At 35.3% G+C, this 20385-nt stretch overlaps 1 protein-coding gene across 2 annotated transcripts; it reads left to right on the top strand.

Annotated features, from left to right (window-relative positions):
* The first annotated feature begins 974 nt into the window (after window positions 1-974).
* fra10ac1 (FRA10A associated CGG repeat 1) lies at window positions 975-20062 on the top strand. Of its 2 annotated transcripts, none has more exons than XM_034031705.3 (14): window positions 975-1079; window positions 3334-3413; window positions 4346-4441; window positions 4770-4815; window positions 6740-6816; window positions 8388-8471; window positions 9384-9468; window positions 10232-10277; window positions 17337-17450; window positions 18279-18321; window positions 18625-18743; window positions 19410-19460; window positions 19650-19734; window positions 19909-20062. In XM_034031705.3, the coding sequence occupies exons 1-14, from the start codon at window positions 1047-1049 to the stop codon at window positions 19949-19951; spliced, it is 1002 nt and encodes a 333-aa protein (XP_033887596.1). In that variant the 5' UTR covers window positions 975-1046; the 3' UTR covers window positions 19952-20062. The 2 variants fall into 2 exon arrangements, with proteins under 2 accessions (XP_033887596.1, XP_033887597.1); XM_034031706.3 differs by having other exon boundaries at window positions 19413-19460.
* Window positions 20063-20385: the final 323 nt, after the last annotated feature.

Raw genomic sequence — 20385 nt, forward strand, 5'->3', positions numbered from 1 at the left:
AATATATATATATATATATATATATATATATATATATATATATATATATATATATATATATATATATATATATCTTCATAATTCCTGACATTTACCAATAAGCTTTGATAAATCATAATATTAACTGGTACATTTCCAAAAAACAATATATTTCTTCATAATTCCACACAATTACCACCTTACTTGGTTGTAACCGGTGAAGTGTTATTTCCAGGTACGTGGTAATTGTTATGTAGCGCACTGCACTTGCTCACGCATGCCTAAACAACATCTGCTAAAAAAGCAGGGAAGTGCCATTTCAAATCTGGTACGTTATGCTGTTTTCAGTCTTTTACATCATTGGAAATTTAATTTATCATACTTTCCAGTCTTTTACATAATTATTAATGTAATTTATCATATTTTTCCACCATTAAGAAAACAGTATCGTCTTATACATCTTTTTGTAAAACAACTGATTGTCTGTTTGCAGTTTAAGTTTGCAACAAAAAAAAATAAAAAAAAAATATGCACAGTAATATAATGGTAAATGTACCTCTGTTTGACAATTGGAAAACATCCATCAGATTGCAATTGATTTCACCTGTACCAAAATCTGACATCGTACCACTTTGTGACAACGTATCGCTTTCTGACATTACAAGGCTCAAGTGTTGGTACGTGTACCACAGTCTGACGATGTAGCACTTTTTAACACTACACCGCTATCAGATCAAAAATTACCATAACAGATACACTGTTTATTTGGTTTTTTTTTTACGGATGATATTTGACACTTCTGCAACTCAAGTATATCGGCCAAACTGATTAAATAACACTTAAAAAAAACGCAATACTTTTTCTTACTTATGAACACACGGAGAAATATTCATTTGCATTAAATTTAGAAACATACTCCTCCCTCAGGTCGGTAATCATCTAAACATATAGACGGAATGCGCTCTTAAAAATAATAATAATATTAATGTGCCTCCCTTTCCTTTCTTCCGTCGTCGCTGCCTTATGACGTCATCGAATCGCTGCTGAAACTGGAGCGTAGTGAAACCATGGACAAAAACAGATCACTGAATCTTGTAAAGGTAGACGCGATTATTAATACAAAGAGCAGTTTGCTAAGTTGTCTAAACGTTGTATGAAGCCATTTTCTTTGTACAGCACACGGAATAGATGTACGCTATCAAAATACGCTACCGAGTCTCATGTATCAACCAGTCAAATATTACTGTATTTCTAGTATCTATCTATCTATATTAATATTCCAGCATATGCTCCCACCTTCGTTACAGTATCACTTCTTGTATAAGCATGTATTTTTGTAACTCTAAAAAGTGTATGTCTGTCTGACCTTCAACGTTTTACAGGTACAAAACTATTATTTTACCTGTTCCGCCCATTGTTGGCCTTATCACAGCAATATATTTTCCAACAAAATCACGATCGGGATATAGGAAAGGTAAAATAATCCGTTTCTTGTAAACATTGCATGGTGCTCAAATTGCAGACATGTTACCTGTGCTAAACTGCCACTGGTTGTCTCACATTATGTCATAAACATCTGGTATTCTGCTACAGATACAAATCTATTTCTATGTATCAAGTTCAGGTTGCATTTTTATCTGTTAACCTTAATCTAGGTTTGAAGTGTGAAAAGAGTTCAACTAAAATTTAGTATGTATAACTTGAGAAAACGACCTTTGTGTTCTGTTAATGCTAACATCGGTTATTTTAATAGGGGGCTGTACTGGTACACTTTTGTCATGGGTCCGATTGCTTAGGTTAGTATATCGCTTCTTAAAAAAAAAATGGAACATATGGATTTGTTCATCCCTAAGCTTTTTAAATTATTCCGATACATATTTTTTTAGAGCTGACAAGGGTTCAACCCAATCTAATGAAAATAATGTAGCCCCTGTGCTGTAATAACATCCAAAGCACAGTATGTCACTGTTGTCTAAAAGGCTGTGTGCTGTGCATTGAACTGGTATATCAAATATTGAGCTCCTCTGAAAAATGCTGAGGCTTGCAGGTGAGATGTAATGGTGTAATTGTATTATTGCTTTTAACAAGTGCTCTCTGTTGTGCAGTGCATCAATCATTTAAAAAAAGCCAGAGTCAGAAGATTACATGATGATTTATAGATTGAGAGCATCAAATAGGCATGGGCTTTTATTTTTATTTTTGATTAATGTGTCATTTATATAATGGATGAGGATTCAGTTATACTAATGTAATATTTAAAGATAAGCATGTTTTCCTTTTTAGTATTTTATTAATATACCCCATTGTTTGGATTTCCCAAGATTCAAGTCTTAATAACAAAACCCATCCCCTTAATTTTCCATATTCAATTGCACTTTCTATTACCAGAGGTTGTGGTTGTGCAGAAGCACTAATACAAATCCATTAGAAGGTGATACTATCAATGTTCTATGGAAAACCACAGTGATTGCTAATAAAAAAAAGAATACAGTATGCTGTTTTAAGTAACAAAACTAGTTACAGGTTCATTCAAAACAGATAATTGAGTATTTTGCAGTGCTAATATGTACTGTATTTAAATGATTAATGTTGATCATAAATATAGGCTCTATAACTGATTACTAAATGGGTTTACAGAGTTCCTTTACAAATATGAAGTAAACCTGCATGGATAGAAACATACGAGAATCATTCTGTCCTGCAGCTCAGAAGGTCACCATTTTGATGATCCATCCTTGCTGGTAAATTTGAAACCTTTGTGGTCTGGTGTTTAGTTGCTCAAGCTTGCTGAGGTAGTTTTAATATAGCTGTGTGACGCAAGCAGTTTATGGGAAATATGACCAGATTCTGCTTATTTTGTTTGTTGTAGCTTGCAGTACACATTGAGTTTTTTTCCCTATGTTATTTCCATCAGCTAAATAATGAACTGAGGTAGAAAAATCATTCTGCACTTATGAGGAAAAACTGTGTGCACAGCTGAGTAACACACATTTAAGCATATTTTATATTTTAAACCAAGCTGATGATAACCTGGTACCTTCCAAATGCATATACCACAACATAACTTTTTAGGAAGCTGCACAGCATTGATTGATTAGTTTAAGCTGTAGAGCAGAATGGTCATGACAAATGGCTACTTGAAAAAACACCATGTATCATAATATGCCCAGAACAGTATTACAAATAGGTTGGCCACAGCTAGTAAATCATTTCTAGAATATAAACCATTCAACCTGTTCCAGGAAAATACATGTCACATTAATATAGTATGTTTCACCCTTCATAGCTTCAGCATCACAAATCTAAACTGAAACAAGGTGGCAGTGTTGAAATGCTGTTTATAATGTGTTCCAGGTACATGGTGTTGGGGGTTATGACTCAGACTTTAGTGATGATGAAATTCAAGAAGAAACATCTGACCAGAAAAAGAAAAGGTATGTTAATAAAGAGTTATACTTAATTAATTATCATCCTGTAAAGCTACATCTCAGTTTCATAAGACGGTGAAAAACTCAGATTATAAATCTTTCAAGTGATGAAAAGCCCGGACCAAACTACTGGCAGCTGTTTTATATAGTAATCCATATCACTTGCCATTGAAGCTTTGCAGTATTTGAAGTTACAGTAGTTACTGTATTTTTTGTTATTGCGTCTATTCACTTGATTTAAAATGTGACAGGTCTCAATAATGCCACTATATACAGGGACAACCAAATCCTTTTCTTTTGTGGCTTAAGTCGGTTCCCTAGAGGTGGAATGTAAGTGCATTAAATGACTTTCTTAAAAATATGTTGCTCTAGAGAGCTTCTTGAAGAGGGATGTGCTTAAAAAAAAAAAGGTCTCCCGTGAATTAGTCATTACCTTGGGCACTGTATCATGTCTGCTGTTTTTGATGTGCTTAGAAATGGACTACCAATGTCTTATCAGCACATTTTTATAACTGCATTACCTATACTTCAGAATTACATCTTTAGTGCTGTCTATCATTATTCTCTGATGCTTTTAGCAGGAGCATTTAAGCAGAAAATCTATAGTATCCTTTTAAAATAATAGAATAATGGCTGTATGTGCCACAGACAATACCAATGTACTGCTACCTCAATGTACTATGAATAGAGTGTTTTCAGACCACGTTACAGAAATCTAACTGTCATTTCTTTGTGTGGTTCTGATCCAAATGCCACTGTGAGGCAATGATTTAAGTGTGGTTGGAGGTTGAGGCATCATAGATTTTGGATAACTTTCTTCCATTTCTACATAAGTTTCTGTAATCTGTTCATTGATAGCTATTGTTATGTATAATAAAAACATACATTAGATGCTGTTTAATTTGGCTAATTTATTTATGTTTTCAATTATTTTTTAGGATACGTAAAGATGACCCTCTGCTCCAAAAGACATTTCAGAAAGGAAAGCATGTTAAGTTGGTCCACAAGCATCTCGCAGCTCAAGAATGGGATAGGTGTGTAAATATTTACTGGTTTCAACTTAAGATCTGAATGAACAAAAGATACACAACTTTTACAGAACTTGTAGCAAGATTAACTTCTTAAAGCCATCTGAGTATGAATCTCTGAACACAAAATTCAACGTTCTGCAAGCCAGATGTTGGTGCCTTGTACAGTGTGTTGAACAAAATGCAGGCCATAGTGGCAACAGGTCTCAAGAGCATATACAGTACAGTACTGTTCAAAAGTCCAGCAACGTACGTATTTTTAGAAAAGTATTTTGTAACATAATCAATAAAATTGTGTTACATGGGATCTTAATGCATGTTTTCTTTTTTACAGGGAAGAAGCAAGAAACAGACGGCATCACTTGATTTCAATGAATGCTGTATCCTTTAAGTTCTTTCTTGTTGTCCTGAGTTGCAGTATAAACATCTCAACGGTCAAGTCGGCTTCTTAATATGGCTTCAGATGGATATCGATAAGATATAAAGCATTCAAGCTCATTGGTCCTTGTTTACAAACAGTAGTAGTCAAGCTGCCATGATGGTAGATGCACAGGTGCCTCTGGAGGATGAAACTTCAATCAGCAGGAAAGGTTTTTGTTAGTCAAAATTAGGCCTTGTGGGGCAGGCTGTCTGTCTAGAGATACGTCTTTACTGGTTAGACATAAATGCCAAAGGGTTTATTTTAATGCTTTGTTTTTTATATTTCTGTTGTCCCCTTTTGCTGTAGAAGGCTTGGGATGGGTTTAATCTGTAGAGAGATTTTATAAAATGCACGACAAGATAACTGCTTATAGGACCTTAACATTATATAGTAATTATCATAGGGAATGTGATTTATGCTAAGGCCAAGGGACAAAGAGGGGCAGATGGAACAGAGGTTGAAATCCCATATATTACTTGGAAAAATGGTCTGCTTTTGTAATTGAATGTTTAATCCTCATTTTTGACTGTCTCTCTTCATCTTCTGTGGATTACACACTCTTTCAGTAACTGAACAAGTTTATAGAACTTGTCACTCTTCTGCATGTAGGTTGACATGAGTAAAAGGTCAGCAAAGTGTAATAACGCAAAGTAAAGAATGGTTAAGCATTGTAAAGACCATCAAGGTATGGTAAATCATATTACTAAACATGGCAAAACAGGGTAAACTATGGTACATACATAGTATAACCATAGGAAAAACATGGGAAAACTGCTATGTTTTTCTAGTTTTAGGTTCTCTGCCTCTTAAACCACAGTGATCAAAAAACAGGACAGGAAAAGTAGAATTAACAGTTTGACACGTGTGCCTTTTAGTATGTTTTGTCCCTTCCAGCTATAGGGTTGCTCTTTAAAGCGTAAACAGCTTCTGTACTTTGTAACACAAATATTGTGCCTCAGAAGTACAACATTTAGGTTTGTTTTATGTTAAAAGTTGACAAATGCAAAATATGGTTTAAATAGTTTTTTTTTCCCTTTGTTACTGAAATCGTCATGCGTCATGAAACAGAGATGCGATTTCTCAATGATGACTTAATTTCCTGCAATTTTGTGTTAGTGTAAACAGCTGTTTGAAGTCATTTTAAAAAATGGAACAGAGTTTAGCTTTGTGTGTGAGCGCGTGCTGTTTTTATTCATTTTTTTTCTTTTAGGAAAAATGTCCCATTTTTGTTTTTAGCAGAAAACTGATTTACACAAACAATTGTACATTAGCCAGTAGGGATTCTCTAAAAAGTACAGAACGCAGTACTGTGGCTCCTAATAGCAGTGCAGGTTACATTTTGAATGGTTTACACTCCCTTACGTTCTGTATTCAAGGCCATTTGCTCCTGCTGGAGTCATACAGTATGACCATAAGATGTTTCAGTTTATGGTTTGTACTGTGACCAGATGCAATGGTCTTATATTGAGTTGTTTCTGGCAGTATGAAAGTTTCATACCTTTACATTGGATCATTCCTCACACAGATTGTGACCTCTGGTTATGAGGTGGTTAAGTCAGAAATACAAGGACTGTCCAAACCATATTTTTTCCTGTAGGCCAGTTACTACTAAATTAAAAAATGCAATGGAAATTCTTTAGTCCTTTTAAATTATTTATTTATTTTTGCAAAAAACTTACATTCATCTGTGTAATGTGACTTTTTTGGAGTACTAAATAGAAACAGATGTGATGTGTTACTTTAATGAAGTAACTTCTGCCTTTTAAAAGTATACTAGGGATCCCTTGCTTACAGTTGTGATCATTTGAAAGTGTGCAGTAAAAGCACAAATGAGTGTTCTGTTCTAACTTTGTGTGTCTTTGTCCTTAATTAGTTCCCTGCAGTATGACAGACACAAAAAGTTTGTCAGTGATTATATATTGTTTTATGGTGGCAAGGAGGAGGACTTTAAGCGCTCCACGTAAGTACCTTTAGTAATATACAAGATCTCTGAGTGGCTGTGTAGGGTAAGTCATACAGTCAGGGAGCGCAGATCCATGCCCTGGCTGTGAGAAGTCAGGGAGCGTCGCATTGACTCTGGTGCTTCCGCAGGTTAGGGAGGCAAAATCGTCAAGGGGTCTACAGTGGCCTCTACTGGCCAGGTGCCCAGTTAGCTCAAGATGACACCTACAGGGCTGGCCTTTGTCCTCTGTCAGTTTGCCGACCTCCACTACCAAGCTTCTGGGTGTATAGAGGCAATTGGCTTGGCGGTATCATAGTTATAGAACCGATCAGATTCTTTGTCACTCCCTTTGGTTGCCCAAAGAATAATCATTAGAACAAAATGCTGTTGTTACAACAGTCCCTTTAGCAACAATCCAAATGTATTGGTTATTAAGTAACTAATAATTGCATTGACCCTCTGAAGTGCACACTGCTATATGATTCAAAACCCTGTTAAACTTCAAAGATGATACATGCATCTCAGTTTTCAATGCTAATTGTGTATAGCCACAGGTCTCATTCTGTAGTGTAGGCAATCTGTGCTGGCTATTAAAGCTGGCTAGCAGTGAAGTAAATATAAGGGTGAAGGGTTAAATAAAAATAGACTATGCCAGCTGAGCAACATGTGCAGACCATAAAATACTGCATAGATTTTAGATTTGTGGCATTCTGTATATTTAGACATTTGTCAACATTGTGTATACTAACTAGTAAAAACAAAACAAAATATGCTAATTGCATTATTGGCAAAATGAAAACCCCTGAAATGCAGCAATGTATTGTTTGAGACTCATCTGGTAATCATTTGTAAACAGGTAGGGGACCCAAAGATTTTTTTTTTTTTTTTTTGCCTAATGAAAAGGATTCTGTTTATTAAATGCCGTTGCTTGGCAACAGTCACCATGCTTTCCTTTGTCTGTGGTTAGGGGAATGTAAAAGTCTGCCATGCACGGTTTGTAATGGCTGTTAATTTGGCATTTGTAAAGGGAAATACGAAACACAAAATAAAAGAATGTAGTTTTCAACTGCGTTTGGTTTTATTTACTGTAGCTCATTTTGGTAAGCAAGACAGACCCATTCAAGGTTACTTAATAAGTATAACAGTGTAATCATAACCAGAAAAGCAGATCAGTCTAGCTGTCTGACCTCTTAAAAAACACACCCAACCACTGAAAGTGAAGTAGCGTGACATGTCTTAATAGTGTAAGTACTGAATTAAGAAAAGTATGTTAAAAAAAGTTAAACACAATACTACTATATCATTTAACAGTAATTATGTTGAGAATACCAAAACTCCGTACATAGCAGCATGAGAAGTGATGTCTGTTCATGACATCCTGGTGACTTTTTAAAAGTCATTGCCGTAGCAGATACAGTTCCTTGAGTTACTATTTCTTATTAATAGTTCAGAGTGGTAATTGTTAACTTGCTAGATGGTTATGAAGTATATTTTTAACAGTGGCTGTCCAACGGTATGGCCTTTTAAAGTCTCGAGAGGATACACTCTACCTGATGTATGCACTGTATGTTTCCATTTCATTTTTTCAGAGAAAAAGACAAAACAGATGTGGATGTGATCAAGGAAAACCATCGGTTCCTGTGGAGAGAGGAAGATGAAGACGATATGACTTGGTAAAATGTAGCTGTAACCTGCACGGAAATGTACTGCAGATATATTGCATGTGGGATGCCTCTAACGGAACAATTAGTCCCTCTGGTGCTTTTCCAACAAAACTATCAGATTGATTTTTATTGGAGTAAATCTTTCCACTCTGCTTACAGTGCATTACTCGCAGAGATGTATTTTTGTAAGCCTTGCTTTCTCCATATCTCATTCGAATAAACAGATCGATGTAAGTTTTCTAAGCACTGTTTCAAATTTACACCGTGTTTTCACAAAACAGTTAAAAACAAGACAGGTGTTGGAACGAAGCAAGTTTTTGACAGCAAGGTCTTGTCTTTTTTCCAAATCTGCTAATGTTAATCAAAAAGGGAAGAACGGGTCCAGCGCTGCCTGAACAGCTGTGTCTGTCATACTGTATAATCAAGCAAATAGGTGCATGAGCTTGGTGAGATTAGAATGCAGTAACTCCCTTGGTTTCATATATAAGCACTTGTGCCTATCTCAGTATAAGTGCCCTGTAGTTAAAGATGAGTGAAAATGCAAGGTGTGAGATCTGCGATGTTTATAAACTTACATGACTTTAAAACAGCATGGTAAGTTGTGTTAGTAAAATTGATAAAAGACAATACTAAAGATTTATCTTAGACTTGATATATGTATTAAGCTGTTATCTTTTAAATTCTAGATTCTAACTGAAAAAATTAAAACTTATGGCACAGTTTATCTGTTTTCACTTTGACCTGGCTGTTGTTAAATATGCATTCTTTTTTAAACTGTATTTTAAATACATAGATTGATTGTCTGTTCATAATAGTAATCATGTACTGCATAATCAGAAATCAAAAAGTTAAAAGCTTTTTTGTAATTTCATTATTATTTTTTTTAAAACAAGGTTATTACTGTATTTACTGTCTCTCCAGGGAGAAAAATCTGGCAAAGAAATACTATGATAAATTATTCAAAGAATATTGCATTGCTGATCTCAGCAGATATAAAGAAAACAAGGTATGTATGTCAAATTCCGCCTTGCATGTCTGTCATCTTGAAATAATTCAGCTTAAACCCCAAATGCTTGCGTACAAATTAAATGACTGCTCACTTACAGTTACCAAGTTTCAAGTTTTATACTGCAATAGCTTTATATTATTTATTGCATTTCAAGATGTTGTGTTCAACACAAATGGTAATCTATAAAACTATGAACAGTGGAATGTATGGTTACTTTCTGAATAACGGGGATGCCACTGTACAGTAACAGGCAGTGTTGTGTGATGAACTACTGTTCTAGTTAGTTAGTGAGATGAGAAGAGGGTACTCTAACAACATGTCCCTGGCTCTTCTGCATAATGCGTAAGATGCTCACTTGTAGTTTTCATTCCATAACAATTGCAGGGTTTTAAGTATCATTTTACACTGAAAATACATTTTACTAGGGGATTATGCTTGCTATTTCATTGGCGAAGAGACAGTGAACAAACAATACAAGGTAAAAGTAGAAAAGAATAACAAAAAGCAAATGCAAATAAAAGTTTATTTGTTCCACCAAGCTTTAAAAAGATAATTCGATTGTCTGAATTGATTTTGAATACTATTGTTTTTGTACAGACGGTGACAGTATTTGCCTAGCCCATTTGCTTTCTTGTACAAGCAGGCATTTCTTACTTAAAGTGATCATATGTTTACTTTAAAACCAATTTCATGTTAAATTAATAACAAATCCGTGCATGATGTTGCTTTGCAAATTCACTGGTTTTTTTTTTTATAACAGTTTGGTTTCAGATGGCAAGTGGAGAAGGAAGTTGTTTCAGGAAAAGGTAAAAATCTGCTATTTTCCAAGCTTACTTTGCAGGTGACTTAATTTTCCAATCATTCAGTTTCATGTTTTAATAACTAGTTTATATGTTAAAAATGAAAAGATATTCTCAATATTGATTATTATGTTAGTAGAATATTCTACCTGATAATACATTTTATGTTGGAAAAGGGGTGTTGAATTCCCTTCTTTAAATTATAAAGGATGGTGAAAAGCTGTAAAATAAAATAAAGAGCACTGCTGGGATATGAGGTAATCCTTGGAGAATTTAAGGGTAATTGGCCTGAAATATAATGCAAACAAGATCTATAGGGTTATTTAAGGACAAAATAGGAAGATACAGGGAAACCTGGAGGAGTTAACATGAACCTGATTTTAATTCCAGTTATCAGTAAATACATTGGTTCCCATGAGTATTGACAGGCACTCAATTGATTATTTAGTTATGCTCGTTGATAGAATACCTAATAAACGTTTAATGACAACACACATTTTTTTTATCATTAGTCCAAAATTAAAATGAACAATAATACATTTAGTACAGTCTTAATCTAACCTTTCTCAGCTTATCAGTTTCAGCTGCTCTGTACTTGAAGTCTGTCTTCTTTTCACCAACCTCTTTAACTCGATCCAGCAATACTTGATTGGATTCAGAACTGGTGACCTGAGCAATAGAACAAGAATCTTGATGTTTCCGCCCCAGAGCTAAAACATTATGTTACAACACTGCATATCAGTGTATAAACAATAAAGTAACATGTTAATAAATGGCTTAAGATTAGAAGGGCACAAATGCTATTATTATACAAAATAAGACTCATTCTGTGGAAAGGATTACCGAAGTAATATGTTGCTTGTGATCTCAGTCCATATGGACAATACTGCAATGTAAAGCATCCAATGTTCAGTTAGTGAGATGTATTCACAGTTCTGAGCAGAATTGGGCCACATTTTTCTGGATTACAATCAACCAGGACTGCATTACTTTTTATTTTGTAAGGATCTCATTTTTAGAAACCACTAGAGGGAGCTAAATAACCGTAAATGGATGTTTGCTAAGTTTTTTGTTTGTTTGTTTTTAAAAGTCGGACAAGTCAGCACTGAAGTTTGTACAACATATGACTAGGATTTAGCAAGATCAGCTGATTGTAGTATCTAAAAGAGACATGCATATAGGCATGCAGAATGGGGTCCACATGAAGTTTGGCGATTGGGTTACTCCCACTCGCTTTCAAAATGTTGTATCTCCTAAACTATTTATTGTTAGCCTTTGTAAGCTAGGAACTGAGTGTTGTGGTAGTCCATGGAATTGAACTGCTGAAATGACAATAGACATTTGGTGGTGCCACAATATTGATAGATGCTCTGTGTCAAATGTGACACAATAAACTTGTTCAGATGATGTTTCCTGCAAAGGAAATTAACAGGTCAAAGGCTGGCAAAAATAAAACATTTCCATCAATCTCTTTACTCCATAGTAGAAAACATAGTAACAAGCTGTTTTCTAATCCATTAAACAGAGCAGACGACAATAACATAATCATACTACTGCTGTACTTTGTGATCTAGCCTTTATCCATTCTTAATAGTTATTATCCTAATAAATACCTCATTCATGTAGCTAGTCGTTAAAGGATTGCTTTGCAAACTAATGCAAAGACAGTTTTTGCAGTTAGGTGAGATTCAGTAGTTTTTTTTCTATAATTTTGAATTGCACCATTGGATTAAATGGCACCATAAAACAAGAAAAGAACTAGTCATAAAGCTGAACTATTGTTATAGAATTTTTTTATTTTATTTTATTATTTTATTTTTTTATTTTTTTTAAATCTGTCCCCCTGGTCACATAATTAATGTTAAATGATAGCATTGTGGTATTATATGGTTCTTTATAGGTGTTCACAGTGAGCGGTTTGATATTACAGAAACTGTGAAGGAGATTTCCCTCTCGACTGAGGAAATGTATTATGTGATCATCCCAGTTTTGCAAATCTAATTAAGTAAAAGACTGACTCCCAAGCATTTTTCTAAATTATTGAAAAAGCTATGCTCTTTGGAGATATAATTAGTTTATATGCTTCAGAATATTAATAAAGCACCTATGGATATTGCTAAGAGATTTTATTTTTAGAATTTATGGAAAAGAGATTTTATTTTTAGAATTTAATTTTCTTTCAAATCCTCTGATGTGCCAAGGCAAGGATTTAAAACTAGGCATTCCAGTTTTTGAGGCGTTATCTTTCTTTGATTTAAGATAGTATGAAGCTGAGCTAGCATTAACAGTGTGCAGCAGTGTGGAGTAGTGGTTAGGGCTCTGGACTCTTGACCGAAGGGTTGTGGGTTCAATCCCCAGTGGGGGACACTGCTGTTGTACCCTTGAGCAAGGTACTTTACCTAGATTGCTCCAGTAAAAACCCAACTGTATAAATGGGTAATTGTATGTAAAATAATGTGATATCTGTATAATGTAAAATAATGTGATATCTTGTAACAATTGTAAGTCGCCCTGGATAAGGGCGTCTGCTAAGAAATAAATAATAATAATAACTGCAAGTAATAAAAGAATAGCTTTTGTAGTGGGACATATAACCCTAAATAGATTATCTTTATTAAAAAGAAATTGAAATTACCTTGTTCTGGCTGGTTATGAAGTCAGTAGGTTATTTTGTAATGTGCTATGGACAAAGAATAACTCCTAACCGATTTGAAGGATACCATCTGTCGAGATGGTGCATGTCCCTGTGAAAATACTGCCTTCCGCTTTTCTCATAAACCCATTCAATGGAGACTGCCAAGTGGCAAGACATTAAATACAGTACTAGCCTAGTCGCCATTACAAAATACTGCAGCACCCTAAACCAGCTCAGGATTTTCATTTTTTCTTGTAGGTCGGAGCATGTGAAAAGTATATTTTTTACATGTACAAATACTGTGAGTGGAGATAATGAAATGTTTTTCATGATACTGATAGCCTATTTTCTACAGGGTGTATAGGGAACCCCCACACCAAACGTATAGTGCGTCAGTGCCACAATGAGATGATGCGATCACCAGTAAGACTCAGCTTGCTGAGATTACACTAAGAAGTTTCGTCACTCTCCTTACTTTGTTTTTTTTTTTTTGTTACTGTACAGCTGTTTTACAGCTTACCACTAACATACGTGTGTTTTTAAGCTTAGTGATTAGCTACATTTCGTATGTAGGGAACCCCACAACAAAGAAATAGTACATCATTGCTAGAATTAGCTAATTGGCTGGGAGGGAAAGTTAAACCCATGGTACTACTCATGCATTTAACACAATAAGTTTTTTAGTAATCAAGATGCTTTGCTATGCAGTATTGTAACTTTTACTGAAGACTCCTTTAATTTCCATCCTATTTAATATTGAACTTCAAGTTAAATATAAACCTCTTCTTCCATTATCAAGTGTTGCAAAAATATGTAGCGCCTTTTTAAACCCATAACATTTCTACTTATGGTTGAATTTTGTAGAGAATCAGTGGTGCCTAGGTTTGTACAACATGTCTACTTTCTGATTGCTGGTAGCCTATGCATATTTAGTATCACTGCTCTGTATTATCAAAAGTCTGTTCAATATGGTGCAATTTGTATCCCGGTGCTAAAACAGTCACGTGCACTTCTTAACTGCAGTGACCGCTGCCGGATGAGAAAAACTGAGAAGCACCTTTAATCCAGTCCATCTGCACATGGCCTGCTGCTAACCAGGGGAAGTGCTGGCACACATTAGCTACCAGGGATCTGGGGGGCCATACGTACAACAATACACAAATATAAGAGAATACTGTTCGAAGTGAACAATAATAACAAGGGACAGTATTTTTTTAAACTGGAAAATAACTGAATACATACAGCTATGACCTATAGAATTAACAACTTTTTAACATAAAGTTGATTGAAACGTTAGCATATTAAATTACATACTTAACGAAAAACTGGCATTTTGAAATGTCAGATCTTTAAATAAAATATCTAAATTATGTTAATATTTTCTATTTTATTTTTTTAATTTATTTTTTTATTGTTTGAATTATGTCTCAATGCTAACATTCTAGGTGATGCATTCTGGATTCTTTTTAATTCAAGTATTATAATTTTATGAGGTAATTAACAATGGTACATTGTCACTGAATATCAGTACTGCTTCTTTACAACATACTGTACAGTACCGTGCTTTTGGAAATAGAGCACATTGAAAAGGTGGGGGTGTCTGAGAATACAAGTGTTTTTTTTTGTTTAAAGTGTTTGTTTTGTTTCTGGTTACATTAATGACTTGAGTGTTTTTTTGTAAAAACTTTTTTTTTTTTGGGAGGTTTTCATAATGTCTATTTAGAAAGTACACAGAAGCCTCAGTACATTGGTATGTTTTATTTGGCTTTTGTGCTACAGTATGCAAACAAAGCATGAATGTGGGTGTTGCAGAGTTTGTATTTTATTTGAACCAAACCATAAAACCACAAAAACCCAATCCCCTTAACGCAGGACTTTTATTCTCCAGCTGAAAGAAATAGCTGACCTCTTGTGCTTTTTGACTTGTAATCAAGTTAAAGGTTTAATCTAAACTGGCAGCTGTGTTATGGCTGCTTTAAGCATGAGCTTAGAGGTAGTTTTACTTGGGGGACCTGAAGTATCTGAGGACACAAACCATCTATTACTTAGCAGCTTATGACGGAACTTGTTGAGAAATAATCTTTGTAAGATTCAGATGATGATACTGGTGGTAGGCATGGCAGTCCACTAAGGACAAGTATTACATCGTCAAGTTAATTGTGTTCCAGTAAATCTGTATCTCAAGAAAACTGTGGCAATGACCTTAAACCTTAATTCTTAACACCTAACATTTGTTAGGTCGTTAATGATGCATGCAACCATTCTAAACGTACTAATATACAATGTACAACAACAACTTACTTTTCAGTTTACAAACCAATCTATCAGATTTACATTCCATTTTACTGTGACAACTAATGGTGGAGTCAAAATATGAAGTTTAACACTTGTGAATAGTAAACACTTGGTATATTGTAGCAGGCAAGCTCGTGTTTCTTAAAATTGTCTAAGAACATTATTGGGAATTCAAATTTCTTACTTGCAACAACTTTCAAAGCAACTAGCAATGACAGCTGCTGGCTGCTGTGGGGCCACCTTTCACAGTTTTTACAGGTGAAAGGGGTCATTCTCTGGGCTTTGTCTGCTAGTGTTGACTGAGTGACATTACATGGCTAGTTTATACTTACATATGAAACCACGTGAACCCGGTCAGATTGACCTACAGTAGTTATCCAGCAATTATCATTTTGAAAGATAGGTGAAGGGTGAATGCCTTGTGGCAGTGCATTTATCTGCAGCAGCATCTAGCTTGAACCTGTTGTTAGATTTGACAGCTAAACAACAAGTCTGACCCTACTTGAAGCAGGCAAATTAAATAAACATGTTCGAAAAGAGATTTGGTTGTACATTTTCAGAAAAAAAAATGTATTGCATATCCCCACCATGTTGCTTGTGCCAAGATGAGATACTGTAAATAAAGCTGACATTTACAGATCCTTCAGGGAACCATTTACACTACAACACATACTAAGCTGTCCATTCACTGAATTACAGCATTTTGCAAGAGCCCATTTTTTATTCACCCATATGAAAACCTATATTACTGGACCTCACCAGCTCTGTTTAATTTCAGTGCTCACCATTGAAACATTGCATCGCTTTGAAGTCAAGTAAGATTCATTTAACATTGATTTCTATAGAACAGTTTTCTCTTTTGCCCTGAAATGTCATCACAATAGTTACAGTCACATTATACTTTAAAGTCCAGTCATTTATACAGCATTGGAATAAAATTACTTGGAGTATATCCACACATGCTGTGGCTTACTTAGCCAAAGTAGAGTTCTGAATGTTGGTACTGGTACAGAACAAGCCATGGAGAACTCAGTATTGCCCAGGTCACAAGATTAATTGACCATCACCAGTTGATACAATGCTGCCAGTACATGCATTAATGGACATCAACAGCGAACCGCCCCCCGCACAAATTTAGTTTTGCATCATTTAGTTTCTCATGGCTTGTTGTGCAACTACACGAACTCAACACTCATCAAAGCCTGTCAATACACCCTAAACCAGGATAGAACAATAACTGCCTTGTAAGAACAACATAGCTTTCTTGTGAAGCAAATGGTGGTGGAGGCCCATATGTGTGACAAAGCTTCCTCTCAATACATCTTGAATATCCTGTATTAATCCTACGGTAGTTAATGACCAGATTAAGGATAGTGCTAAATCAGTACATGAGTTTCAGGGATGAAAGGTCAATAAGTCTGTCACAGCAACAGGAGACTTTTTTAGATAAACCCTTACACTTTATGAAAAACTGCATCAGGGTAGCAACTGCATATATAGAAATACGAACATACAAACCTTCATAAGGTAATTGCAATGTCATCATTTGGGAATCTGGGTTAATTAGACAGTAAAATGCAACTGTACACAGTTGTGGGTCTTGCTCAAATGCATTCATGTAAAGAGTTATTGAAGAGTAACCTTTTTTTTGTTACTGTTTCTATGCCTTTTTATGTCTGAGTTCTTATTTCAGTTACTCAAATATTCTGTTTTTTTACTTGATATTAACTTTAAGGTTCAGGAACTGTTCTTCAGTTCTGGGTGTCTGTCACATACATTATATAGGCTATATTTGCAACTGCTAGCACCGTCTAGTGCACAGAAGTGTATTGCCAGCAAAACAGAAGGAAACTTGATACAAAGTGGTAGATCACTGGGCGACACTGACTGATCTAATCTGTGTTCCATATCTATGGCAAGCAACTAGAACTGAATAGCGACTCCTGAAGTAAGGAGAAAGCACTTTAACACAGTCACAGAAAAACAAAACACTGCACTAGGTAATTGCAATAAGAAACACTCTCTAATTGCAAACATCATTAAAAGGTGAAAATGTAAAGCTTACACTTTAACTATATGAATATGTCTGGTGCCACCTTACTGAGCATATTAAAATATACTGCATCCTTTTTTAGGCCAGTTCTTCTGTGGAAACAAGAACTGTGATACAAAGGACGGTCTGAAAAGCTGGGAGGTGAACTTTGGCTACGTTGAACAAGGGGAGAAGAGGAACGCCCTTGTAAAACTGCGTAAGTCAGACTTTCAATCAAGACGGATTGGGCCTGCAGGTCTATACTATTGTTTTAGTCTAATTCAAGCCTGTGCAGATAATCCTGTTACTATTAATGCTATCTCTTGTTGCAAGAAGGAGGAAATCTCATTAGTGTCACTTGATTATGGCACAATTGTTTCTTGAAAGCCAGTGTTGCTGTTTTAATATATATATATATATATATAACTTCACACTTGCATATTTTTTTTAAAAAAGCATTTTGTTTGTGATGGGAATATTCTGAATTGAATGCAGACTTATGTTGAATGGGATGGATGAGCATTGGATGTTTTAGAAGCTTGTGTGCTGGTTCACTTATCTCCCTTTAGAGGGTAACCAAAATGCCATTCATGTGTGAGCTACGCAGTCTTGGTATAACAGAACGCTGGCACTTGGTTTCACTTGATGATCCTTTACCAAACCCGGACCCTTTCCAGTACATTTTTGTTTTTGTAATGTTTTCCTGACACATACAACAGATCTGCCTGATACTGGGACTTCTGAAACTAATTTCTGTGTTCTGATTAGAACTAGTCTTGAACTACCTAATGTTGTCTTGGAAAAGGTAGTCCAAGATTAGTGCTAACCATCCCATTGTGGTGTAAAATGTACTGCCATTACCCAAAACTGATACAGTCACTGGTCAAGGCTGAAGTTTTACAAAGAAACAAATAAACTCTAAGCTGCTGGTGAAACTGTTCCACACTGATATATTTTCCAAGAACTAAGAAAAACAGTTATTTTAAATGATGTAAATATATTACAGCATTGAATCAAATGCAGTTTTTTTGCATTTACTTTTCAGGACTGTGTCCAGAATGTTCCTTCAAATTAAACTTCCATCACAGGTAAGATCGACATATAAGACTGCCTTCATTTTTTGCTGATTGCTGCTCTCCACAAAGCAGTTGCTTTCGCTGGCAGCAAAAAGAGAACAAACTGAGTTAATTTTGATGTGTGGACACTTATAGTGGTTGGTATGTTATTGTGAGAACTCCAAATAATGCTAGTGGGTGGCTCAGTAATGGCACACTTCCCTCTTGGCTAGAACTAGACCAGTGTGAATATACAAACAAACCCAAAACATGTCTCTTCTTTGTTGAGGGGTCACTGGTCTTCAGATTGAAAATAAACCTTTTCTTTTGCTGAAGGAGGAAAGAAGTTAAACCAAAGAAGAGGCAGAGAACAGAGGAAGGTGAAGATGAACCACTGTCAAAAAAATCCAAATCATCAGTGACCAAGAAACACAGAAGCAAGGGGAAAAGAAAAGGTAAAGGCAATGGATCATTGGAAAGAAGAAAACAAACAGTTAAACAATGAGCCCCAAGGGTCCTAATTTTAAGTGCATTTAAGAAGATACATTTCCTGAGTGGACTAAAAAAAGATAGTTGCTGAAATGGAGCAGTTCAATTATAGTTCTGAATCGTTTCCTGCTTGTTTTATAGTGTAAACTTATTTTGGTCACTCCAAAAAGTTGTTTTTTAAAGTATGACCCAAATAGTGCCAGGACCGAACTGCATTCTGCATTACATTCAAATCTTGGACAATATGACCTTTGAACCTTTGAATGGAAATAGACCAGTTATGTATGTATATAAAAATATATAAAACATGTATTGAGATCAGCTGGAAGAGCTACTGCACAGTCAGGTGTTACAGTAGCTTCTCACACATGGGTAAAAACAACCCTGAAAGAGAAGTAGTACACTACTGTACACTGAGCTATTATATAACATTGTATCTGAAGTATACCTGCAACAGAAACAGCACTGCTTGTGTTTTTCTTTAACCTCTTAAGTTTACATTGACATCTTTACAGTTATCTACAGTATTTCAACTGCATGAAGACATGTATTATGACAATGGCAAGGACAGTATGGAAGGGAATACATTTTATGTTCATATAGTGTTTTAGAGACCTACTTTTTTTCTTTAGCAGAAAGTCATTCACCTAAAAGTTCAGAGGACTCGGATGCATCTGATAGAGGTACACATACTCTATTCATGATACATTTTCTTTTGTTTCAGTGCACATGTGTTGTGGAACATTATTACATGCAATACAGTTCAATTCTGTTTGTAATTTTTACTAATTACGAGCTAGTCAGATATAGAGAAATGCATGGTCTGCTGTACTAGGATTTTGCTGACTTCAATTTACTATTCTGGAATACAGATTCTGACAACTGTGATGAAACAGAAGGCCCCTCTGATGCAGACTATTGGAAAGGTCCTGCGCCAAGTGTAGACGAGAAAACAAGGTTGGTAAAATTTATTTCCCTTCTCTTTTAATGGAAACCTTGACTTAATACATTACATGAGCCAAAAAATGTATTTGTGTGACTATACCGACTGTGTAAAAATTGAGAGAAAAGTGTTATTTTCTGTATCTAATGAGATGTGTCTAATGTTTGTTCACTATTTCTGCCCCACAGGGAAGAAGAGTTTGATGACTATTTTCAAGATATGTTTCTTTGACTCACTGAAGATGGCCCTTGTATCAGAAAGGCGCACAGTTAATTCAACGCAGGGAAGGGAGAAGAAGCCCCTAGGACCCAAATGTACTCTGACAGATTTGCGATTTTCTTTCTAACAAATGTTTTCTATCAATCCTTGGCACCACCAGACCCAGTGATACAATGTGTTGATTGTTCGGAAAAAAAAGTTCCCTACGGAATTACATATTTTTATTTTGAAGCTTGCATTACTCATTTGTACGTGCATGGTTTAACATTATGTTGTCCCTGTTTCTTATTAGCCTGTCTCTCCTGCCACCTTATAAATAAATCCTTGGAAACCCCTGAAAAAATGTAGAGTGTAGTTTCTGCTAAATGTTTTCCTCTCGGCAGTCCAGATGTGATTTTTATTACACCTCTGTGGTGTAGAAGGCAGTATGTCTGTTTGACTGATTG

Source organism: Acipenser ruthenus, chromosome 13, assembly GCF_902713425.1.
Source record: "Acipenser ruthenus chromosome 13, fAciRut3.2 maternal haplotype, whole genome shotgun sequence".
In the NCBI taxonomy this organism is placed as follows: Eukaryota; Metazoa; Chordata; class Actinopteri; order Acipenseriformes; family Acipenseridae; genus Acipenser; species Acipenser ruthenus.

Bases quoted from the DNA above. Each gene is read 5' to 3' on its own strand.
- fra10ac1 (XM_034031705.3), top strand. From the start codon at position 1,047: ATGGACAAAAACAGATCACTGAATCTTGTAAAG. The intron at 1,080-3,333 runs GTAGACGCGATT...AATGTGTTCCAG, and splicing joins GATCACTGAATCTTGTAAAG to GTACATGGTGTTGGGGGTTA. The intron at 9,469-10,231 runs GTATGTATGTCA...TTTTTATAACAG, and splicing joins GCAGATATAAAGAAAACAAG to TTTGGTTTCAGATGGCAAGT.